Source organism: Sus scrofa, chromosome 10 (genome assembly GCF_000003025.6).
Source record: "Sus scrofa isolate TJ Tabasco breed Duroc chromosome 10, Sscrofa11.1, whole genome shotgun sequence".
NCBI classification, from domain to species: domain Eukaryota; kingdom Metazoa; phylum Chordata; class Mammalia; order Artiodactyla; family Suidae; genus Sus; species Sus scrofa.
In genome coordinates this window covers 27,612,284-27,622,447 of record NC_010452.4, presented here as the reverse complement: position 1 = coordinate 27,622,447, position 10,164 = coordinate 27,612,284, and the positions used below count along the sequence as shown (strand labels likewise).

Below are 10,164 nucleotides of genomic sequence, written 5' to 3'. Positions count from 1 at the left end.
TATTCATGATACCTAATTCAAAAGGTCATTGTGAAGATTAAACGAGTCATCTAATGTTACATGGATTAGCTGTTATTATTACTATTATTATTGCTATTACTATTATTTGGCACAAAGTAATGAAGACTATGTCTCCTCTGTCTACTCAAAGTATGTCTTGACCATCAGTGACAGGACTGAGATAGCATTTTGTTTAGGTAGCACACGGCATTCACAGCATTTGATGGTAAAAATATCTATACTTTTTAATTTCTGTGTCTAGGAATGTATGATGCACTGCCAGAATAAGGTAGCACCGTGCAAGAGAAAAGGTCCAAATAAAAGGCAATTCTCTTTGGTGTGGGCAAGGCCCCCTCTTCACTTGGCTGCGTGCTTCTGATATATTTCCAAGAGCTCAGTCACGTCTTCAGGAGACCCCAAGATGATTGGCGCCCTCTGGTGGATGTCAGTGGGAACGATGTCCAGCACAGCTTCCTTCCCAGTGGTGGCCAGTCCTCCTGCCTTCTCCATGACATAGGCCATCGGGTTACATTCGTATAGCAGTCTTAACTGGAAAACAAGAGCAGCTGCTCGCATCAGAACACATTACACAGAAAAGAGACTTGTTCCATAGCAAAACAGTGCGGAGCTCATCCAAAGGAACTGAAACTTTCTCTTACCTTCCATGAAGGTGAAAAAACACCCCCCACCTCCCCACCCACCCCCTCTCCCCGGACTCCTGCCCCGCCTCCCGCAGCAAAGTTGCATCTAAGACTGAACAGTTAATTTAACCGTTTGGTTAAATGAAGCCATTCATCAAGCCAGAGCCTGCAATTGATTGCCTGATGCGAATGTGAGGCAGACCACCTGGACTCAGGCTGAATGACATTTTGGCAGAACCGATGAGACCTTCTCTTTATAGCACGGAAACTGAACCCAGTGAGTGATTCTGTGTGTGTTTTGGATGGAGCTTGGCCTATTCTAAAAGCATTTAAAAGTCCACGGTACTGTCTGGCTGCAGACATCTGGAAAGCAGACTGGGCTCCTCCAAACAGTATAATATTGTTTGCGACTCTGTACACATTCCTTTTACAATTCTCCTAAGGCTCTCGGGTTGGGATTTAGTATGTTATACATCTTGGCATTGACTTTTAAATATTAACTTTTTTATTGTGTGCATTTTCATGCCGGCTGCCTACTGAGTAGACAGCTTTTTGCAGGTGTTTCCTGACTCTGTTTCCATACAGGTGTCATGGCTAGATTTGCAAAACTGAAAAAAAAAAAAGGAGGAGCCTTAATATTTGCGTTAAGGAGCAATTTTTTGGAGGCATTAAAGGGCTGTAAAACAGGCTAATTACATAGGTTGGGATGCCTGAAATGGCTATGGCATGAAGGATGTTTTAATTACATAAGCGTGTCTTCAGTGAATGGGGCGCCATGTACCATAAATGGATCTGACCATGTCTGAAATACATCAATTTCTAACTATCTTAAGGGGATCCTAGTCCTTCTCTCACATTACAAACAACAACACAAAGACTATCTGTCCTTTGGGAAAAACAAAGGGACAATACTTGGGAAGAAAACACGCTGTCCCTTGGTGTAGAAGAAAAGTGAGGCGTCGCTTAGCCAGCACGAGCGAGCATAGCCCACCCGCTTGCAGACACGCTGCAGGCATTGGACCAGTGCATCATTCACAGCTCACCTGAAAGCTCTAGGTTTCCCCAGAGATTCTTTCCTTCCCTAGAAAGGTATCATTTTTCCAAGCAGCAAATGTCAGCTCACGAGTTATTTCAATTTTATGCCTTTTGAAAGCAATCAAAGAAACCCTCTGTTGGGAATACGTATGTGATTTGCTGCCTTGGTAATGAGGCTGGACTGTTTCATTTCACTTTATGAATGGAATTCATGTTGCTCAAGCCAAACCATGGACCCACTGGAAGCGCTAAGCATTTTCTTTTCGTCCCCTCGGACCAAAACACCATGACTTATCTCCAGGAATGGAGCGGCTCTCAAGAGATCCTTTTTAGCTGATATTGCCTGGCTTTAACCAGGACAGCCTTTAATCTAGAAAAGAAGTTGCTGCGGATGTCCTTGGCACCCTACGGCAGAGCCTGACAGCTGCCATGACCCTCCTTCCTTCCTAAATCAAATCCCCCCAGGCTGCAAATGAAATCCACTGCCTCTCAGCCATTCTTCAGGGCATCACATTACCTTTCCTTTGGGGCTTTTCTTGTTTGCTGGGTACATAAAGATCCCTCCATAGACCAGCGTGCGGTGGACATCGGCCACCATGGAGCCCACGTACCTGGCCCCGTAGGGGGCTGAGTTGTCCTGCAAGGTGAAGACCAGCAATAATTAAGATTATAGAAAAGAGTCCTCAGAGTTCCCACTGGGGCGCAATGGAAATGAATCCAACTAGGAACCACGAGGTTGCAGGCTCGATCCCTGGCCTCGATCAGTGGGTTAAGGATCTGGCATTGCTGTGGCTGTGGTGTAGGCCAGCAGCTATAGCTCTGATTTGACTCCTAGCCTGGGAACTTCCATATGCTGCAGGTGCAGCCCTTCAAAAAAAAAAAAAAAAAAGACAACAACAAAAAAATCAAACAGAGCACCTAAGAAATGTGTTTGGGGCTATGCTAGGAAACGTGATGAAAATCCTGTTCCCAAGAGGTAGAAAATGGGAGTTCCCATTGTGGCTCAGTGGGTTAAGAACCAGACATAGTGTCCGTGAGCATGCAGGTTTGATTTCTGGTCTCGCTCAGTGGGTTAAGGATCTGCCATTGCTGTGGCTGTGGCATAAACCTCAGCTGCAGCTCAGATTTGACTGCTAGCCTGGGAACTTTCATGTGCCTTAGGTGTGACCATAAAAAGAAAAAAAAAAAAAAAAGGCAGCAGAAAATGGAATCACAGAGACAGAACATCTTACAATGGCTCAAATTACCTGAGGAGGCCCTGAGAAGGGTAAGGTGGATTCTGGCTACAGGGTTGGGGCAGGACCTTGCAGGAGAAGATGGATTTTGCTAAGGAGCTAGGCGAGAGTGGGGTTTGCATCTCACAGGAGCAGGAACTGCCCAGGCAAAGGCGGGGCGAACGTAGAGAAGCAGGTGTGTCTGCTTTGTCCCAGGGAGGAGAAAGCTGGAATCTCCAGAGAGTAAAGCTGGAGAGGGCACCAGCTCAGAGGACCCTGGATGCTATACTGACAACATTTGTGCTTCCTCCTCAAAACCCAGCAGCTGGACTTCCCGTCGTGTCTCAGTGGTTAACGAATCCAACTAGGAACCATGAGGTTGCGGGTCAATCCCTGGTCTTGCTCAGTGGGTTAAGGATCTGGCGTTGCCGTGAGCTGTGGTGTAGGTTGCAGACTCGGTTCGGATCCCATGTTGCTGTGCCTGTGGTGTAGGCTGGCCGCTACAGCTCCAATTCGACCCCTAGCCTGTGAACCTCCATATGCCGCGGGAGTGGCCCTAGAAATGGCAAAAAGACAAAAAAAAAAAAAAAAAAAAAAAAAAACCCAGCAGCTTCCAAAGGCATTACGCAAAAGTAGGGCAAAATAGGATATTCCCACTTAGAACCAGCTCTAGCAACAGCTGTTTCTTCTCTTCATACTCAGTGATTTGTTGTGGTTGTTGTTTCTTTTTAGGGTCACACATGCAGCATATGGAGGTTCCCAGGCTAGGGGTCAAATCAGAGCTGCAGCTGCAGGCCTATGCCACAGCCACAGCAACGTGGGATCTGAGCTGTGCTGGTGACCCACATAACAGCTCATGGCAACGCTGGATCCTTAACCCACGGAGCGAGGCCAGGGATCAAACCCACATCCTCATGGATACTAGTTGGGTTCTTAACCTGCTGAGCCACAATGGGAACTCCATACTCAAGGATTCGTAACCTCTTTAGAAAGATACCACAGTGGACACTCTTAATCTAGAGACGATGGATGGAAACCCATTAGGTGCCACAGCGCAGGGGCCTGCAGGAGAAGAACCATGTTTTGTATTGGCTGGGATCAGGGACTCCAGGGGTGAAATATGTTTTACTGCCATGAACTCATTCATTTGGCTGACTTTATTATTTTTTTAAAGGGAGGTGATTTGATTTTATTTATTTATTTTGCTTTTTTAGGGCCACACCTGAGGCATATGGAAGTTCCCAGGCTAGGGGTCGAATGGGAGCTTCGGCTGCTGGCCTACACCACAGCCACGACAACTCGGGATCCTTAACCCACTGAGCGAGGCTAGGGATCAAACCCGCATCCTCACGGATCCTAGTTGGGTTCCTTAACCACTGAGCCATGAAGGGAACTCCCATCTGGCTGACGTTATTGTCCTGATTTTCTTCTGCCAAGAGAAAGTGGCCAAGGGGCTGATATCTCAGGGTGGGAGTTTCCAGTTCCCAGCATCTGAGCAGGAATGCAACTATGGGGTCAGGGCCCACGAATCCACCCCTTCTGTCCCTGGCAGCTTTCACCTCCAGGGTAACTCGGCCCCTTCCCCTCTGCTCACCCCCAGCCCTCACTTACTGGGGGAAACTTCTTCCTCTGGATATACTCAGTGATGGCAGGGTCGAACTCCTTGGCATAGCCTTCATTGATGCTGTAAATGCTCCCCTTTTTTTTGATCTTCACATCCCTGTCCACCAAAATGAACTCTCCGATGGCCTGTGAAACAGGAAGGAAAGTGGAGAGGTGATCACATCTTCTCCAAGCCTGTGGCCGGGGGGCGGGGGGGGGGGGAGATGCAAGGCTTGAGGTCACGCATGCGCTTCAGCATGGAGAGCTTATTTTTTGTTTTGTTTTGTTGATGGAGGTAGAATTGACGTAAGGTTGGGCTTGTCTCAGGTGTGCAACAAAACAGTCGAATATTTGTAATGCTGTGAAATGATTATCAGCAAGGGAACTTCTCCTTGTCCCGGGACATCAATGCCTCTGGGAAAAAAACAGGGGGAGTTCTCATCATGGCTCAGTGGTTAACGAACCCGACTAGGAACCATGAGGTTGCGGGTTCAATCCCTGGCCTTGCTCAGTGGGTTAAGGATCCAGCGTTGCCATGACATGTGGTGTAGGTGGCAGACGTGGCTCGGATCCCGCGTTGCTGTGGCCGTGGTGTAGGCTGGTGGCTACAGCTTTGAGTTAACCCCTAGGTTGGGAACCTCCATATGCTGTGAGTGCAGCCCTAAAAAAAAAAAAATTGGGGTGCAGATGGGAGCTAGGTTATCGGGAGAGACTGCCCACTGAGTTAAACCAAAGTGTTCGTGGCTGCTCTTGGCTTTCCATCTTCCATTTCTATCTTGATGTTATTTTCCCTTTTGTGAGCCGACAGAGACGGGGGCAGAACACTGCGTTTTGGCTCACAGCACATCTAACTTCCAACTTCCAGTGCCTTTGCTCACTGATCTGCAGAGGGCTTCTCAGAACGCAGCCTCCCACAAAGTCGCAGTGCTAAGCTGATGCCTTTAGGGCTTAGGTTCTTCAAAGGAGATTGGAATTTGGGAGGAAGCTGTCACATAACTCCTGTGGCTCTGGACCAGGAACTGTTTGGGGCTCTTAAGGGTCTCCAGTAAGAGGGTGACAGAGGATCTGCCCCCTGGCAAGAGTTCAGAAGGGAAGATCAACACATCTCTCCCCAGCCGTTTATCCCCATAACAAAGACCAGTTCCTGCCAATGTGGAGCGTGTTGGAGCTAGAAAGGAAGACAGGGAGCAAGAGTGGAGGGTTGGGAGAGAAAAGAGACTCGCATTAACGGTGATCACTGAAAGGTATCACTGTGACTGGTTCATTTATTTTTATTTTTTTGGTAAAAGTCCAAAAAAACGAAGTCATCACACAGTAGATGCTCATGAAGCCATGCTTTGCAGATGCCCTGCCCTGGGAGCTGGCCAGAGCATCCCAGCTGTGAAGGAGCTTAGCTCTCTGATACAGAGACATGGGAGACTGAGAAGCTTTTCATATATGAAAGCACGTGAGAAATGCAAATAAAGCTGTTGTCGTCTTTTCAGCAGAAACTGAAAGCCAAGATGAAAAGAAAACGGAGTTCCTGCTGTGGCACAGTGGGTTAAGAATACAACTGCAGCCGCTCAGGTCACGACAGAGGCATGGGTTTGATTCCCGCCTGGTGCAGTGGGTTAAAGGATCCAGCACTGCTGCTGTGTAGGTTGTAGCTGCAGCTCCCATTCAATCCCTGGCCTGGGGACTTGTGTATGCTGTGGTTGCAGCCATAAAAAAAGAAAGGAAACAAAAAGAAACAGAAGGGAAGGAAAGGAACGAGGCTCAGTGGTAAATGAACCTGACTAATATCCATGAGGATGCGGGTTCAGTCCCTGGCTTCACTCAGTGGGTTAAGGATTCGGCATTGCTATGAGCTGTAGAGTAGGTCACAGATGCAGTTTGGATTCTGGGTTGCTGTGGTTGTGGTGTAAGCCAACAGCTATGGCTCCAATTTGACCCCTAGTCTGGGAACTTCCATATGCCGCAAATGTAGCCCTAAAAAGAGACAAAAAAAAAAAAAAAAGAAGAGAAAGTAAGAGAGAAGAAGAGAAAAGAAAAGGAAGCTCTAAGCTGATGCAAGGCTCGCCCCCTTTCCTCCCTGCAGGCATCAGGAGCCAAGGGTGCCTCAGATCCGGGGAGGGCAGGCAGCCATCAAGGAGTATTACAGGCACCCTGCATGGTTCTCCCAAACACCGAGGGGCCATCAGCTGTGAGGAGGGCAAGAGACTATGAAACACGCGGAGACTTGCTCTCAGAGACAAAGTCTGCGATCTGGAAACAAGAAGAGATTTAATGTGTCCTCCACATCCATCAACTCAAAGCCAAGAGAGAAGTGACCAGAAATCCGCAGACATCAGTGCTTTTGGAAACTGCACCCTGGGCTCAGCGTGAACTTTGCTCCAGTTCCGCCACTGTTTTCCCCTGAGATCAATCACCTCCTCGGGAGGCTGGTGCTGTTTCCCTACTCTTGTTTATTTATTAAGCATTGGTACTTCCAGTGCTAAGGAGGCAAAGTCCACTTGTGCAAGAGTGCAGGGGACAAAGATGCCTACATCCTGACGTACAGGACCTGCCAGCCACAGACCCGAGGCCTCACCACCAGCAAACTGCCCCTCACAAGATTCTGGCGGCTGTTGGTACCCGGTGTTCGGTTTGTCAGCAAAAAGCACCAAATCCATAATGGATTCCATTCGTGTCATCTGAGGACGATTCTAAAACTGAAAGATATTTATAGGAGTTCCTGTCTTGGTGCAGCGGAAACGAATCCAACTAGGAACCATGAGGTTGTGGGTTCGATCCCTGGCCTCGCTCAGTAGGTTAAGGATCCAGTGTTGCCGCGAGCTGTGGTGTAGGCCAGCAGCTGTAACTCCAATTTGACCCCTAGCCTGGGAACCTCCATATGCCATGAGGTCAGCCCTAAAAAGCAAAAAAAAAAAACAAAAAAACAAAAACAAAAACAAAAACCACAAAACCTGAAAGGTATTTATAAACCCAATTCTTTTTCTCTTGGGACACTGGACCCAATGCATAATAAATGTGTCAACCTCTTGGAGATGAGTCTATGGAATCCCTCTCAATGGTAGGTTTAGTTGGGCCAAAGATTTAAAGAGATTTCTTTGGTCAGTTTAGCTGCTTGGCTGAAAATGTCCATGAACAGAATAAATGAACAACTCCAATTGATTGACATGTGGAAGAAATTACCCACAAGTTAAAACGGTTCATGTATATTTTTCATGGCACCTTGGGCTCCTTTCCCATAATGGAGCTTTTCTCTCTAAGGTGGACTAAGGAATTAGCTTCATTTCCTTCTTTATTTTCAATTCCTTGGGTTCGTCAAAGCCTTCTCAAAACCACAAGGGTTCACTGAAGGTGTGAGCACACGTGTAGGACCTTAGATGAATCTGGGAGCTAATTCTGAAGAAACGCGGCAGTTCACTGCATCCGTTGGGACCCCCGTTCAGCTCAGGCAAAGATGCTGGTAATGGATAGAGTAGGTGGCAAGCAGACCCGCCTCGGGCCCCATCTGGTCCATAAATGTATTTTAGTTGGCTCGCACAGTGTTGTACAAATCCAGAAACACTACGTTTTCTAAAAAATCCAGTGTTTGTTGAAACCCTGGAAGCCTTGGCAGGATGGAGCCACTATTCGTAAGGAGTAACAACGGCTGGACATCCCCAGGTCCCCAGCACCCCACCATTACCCCACCACCGCCTGGCTGTCTTTCCCCAGCAGACGCCACTCATTTTCATGGCCTGCCTGGCCCTGTGGGCATCTGAGTCGGCCAAGTAATGTCTGCTCTGAAGAATTCATCTTGGGAGTTCCCGTGTGGCTCAGTGGTTAATGAACCTGACGAGGTCCCATGAGAATGCAGGTTCGTTCCCTGGCCTCGATCCGTGGGTTCAGGATCCAGCATTGCCATGAGCTGTGGTGTAGATCGCAGACCAGCTCGGATCTTGTGTTGCTGTGGCTGTGGTGTAGGCCAGCAGCTGTACCTCTGATTTGACCCCTAGCCTGGGAACTTCCATGTGCCACGAGTGCGGCCCTAAAGAGCAAAAAAAAAAAATCTTCTTGGAACAAAGACTTCCCCCATGCTCTGGACAGACATCCTGCCTCACCTTGATAACCCTTTCATCATGTATATGTTGTCCCTCCATCTCCCCCCCAACCCCTCACCCCATCATCTCTGTCCCTCCAGGGGGTTCATCTTGCACCTCTAGGTACCCCCCCCCACCAAGACACACAACAGACACTCACGGCCGCCAGCCAAGCAAGCACCTAACATCCCCCAGGGTCTCTCACCGGGTCCAGCATGAAGCAATTGACTCCATTCACCATGGCCAGGACCAACATGGTGGCACTGCCATAGAGCGCATAGCCAGCTGCCACCAGGTTCCGGCCTGGCTGCAGTGCGTCCTTCTCAGAAGGTTCATCAGTTGAATTCTGGGGCAAGAAAGAAAATAAAACACGTCTTTGGTTTGGTTCTGGTCTGTTTGGTGGGTTCTCTTTTCCCGTTCACACACTAGCAAGATGCGTTAGCAAGGTGCTCTCCCCATGAAAGAGGGCATCTTCCCGGAGGGGGGCCTTCTTCCACACGTCAGTAATATCCTGATTATATTACCACAGCAGCATTCCCAACAACCCCCTGCATCTGGAGCCTTCTCGCCAATCAGAGTCCTCCTCCAATTTTATTAATTTGATAGTCCTTCATTTCGCCATTATCACTTTCAGAAAAGAACGTGCCTCCTGGCCAGCGCCCACTAATTTAATCTGATTACAGGCATCAATGCCTTCCCCCTGCCTACTCCATCTTTATTTAAACAAATTAAGCCTGGGCTGCAGGGCTATGAGTCTGGTGAGGAAATCAATTTCATGAGCTCCTGCCAGTTGCAGCATATACTCCAGTGAGCCGTGTGGTCCATACTCCCTCATCAAAGAGATTCTCAGAAATACAGCAATGGAGACCACTTCTCCAAAGTCATTACCATGTAGGGCAAACACTTTCCATTTTGGGGGACCATGACCTACAATAAAAAGTACATTTTTTTTTTTGTCTTTTCTAGGATTGCACCCGCGACATATGGAGGTTCCCAGGCTAGGGGTCTAATCGGAGCTGCAGTCACCAGCCTATGCCAGAGCCACAGCAACACCAGATCCAAGCCGAGTCTGCAACCTACATCACAGCTCATGGCAACGCCAGATCCTTAACCCACTGAGTGAGGCCAGGGAAAGAACCCGCAACCTCATGGTCCCCAGTTGGATTCGTTAACCACTGAGGCACGACAGGAACTCCAAAAAATACATTTTAGGAGTTACCATCGTGGCTCAGTGGAAACGAATCTGACCAGCATCCATGAGGACGCAGAGTCGATCCCTGGCCTTGCTCAGTGCCTTAAGGATCCGGTATTGCCATGAGGTGTGGTGTAGGTAACAGACGTGGGTCAGATCTGGTGTTGCTATAGGCCAGCAGCTACAGCTCCAATTCGACCCCTAGCCTGGGAACCTCCATATGCCGCAGGTGATATGATACATTCTCATTTGCAACATCCTTTAAAGATATCCAGACCCCACAGCTAAAAGCAGGGTTTCGGAAGTGCTCTAGCAGCTTCAGAATCCAATTTGCTTCCCTTAACTGGACACAGGGATACTTAATAACAGACATATAGAATGTGGTTTCTGAAGCTGAAACTTCCTAGCTCTGT

The 10,164-nt window shown here is 48.2% G+C and overlaps 1 protein-coding gene across 1 annotated transcript in view; it reads right to left on the bottom strand.

The window, feature by feature from the left end:
- FBP1 (fructose-bisphosphatase 1) overlaps positions 223 to 10,164 on the bottom strand; it is a 33,617-nt gene continuing 23,675 nt past the window's right edge. Inside the window, 4 exon segments of the mRNA NM_213979.1 lie at positions 223 to 549; positions 2,194 to 2,313; positions 4,502 to 4,639; positions 8,765 to 8,905. Coding sequence (NP_999144.1) covers positions 358 to 549; positions 2,194 to 2,313; positions 4,502 to 4,639; positions 8,765 to 8,905 — 591 coding nt within the window. The 3' untranslated portion in view covers positions 223 to 357.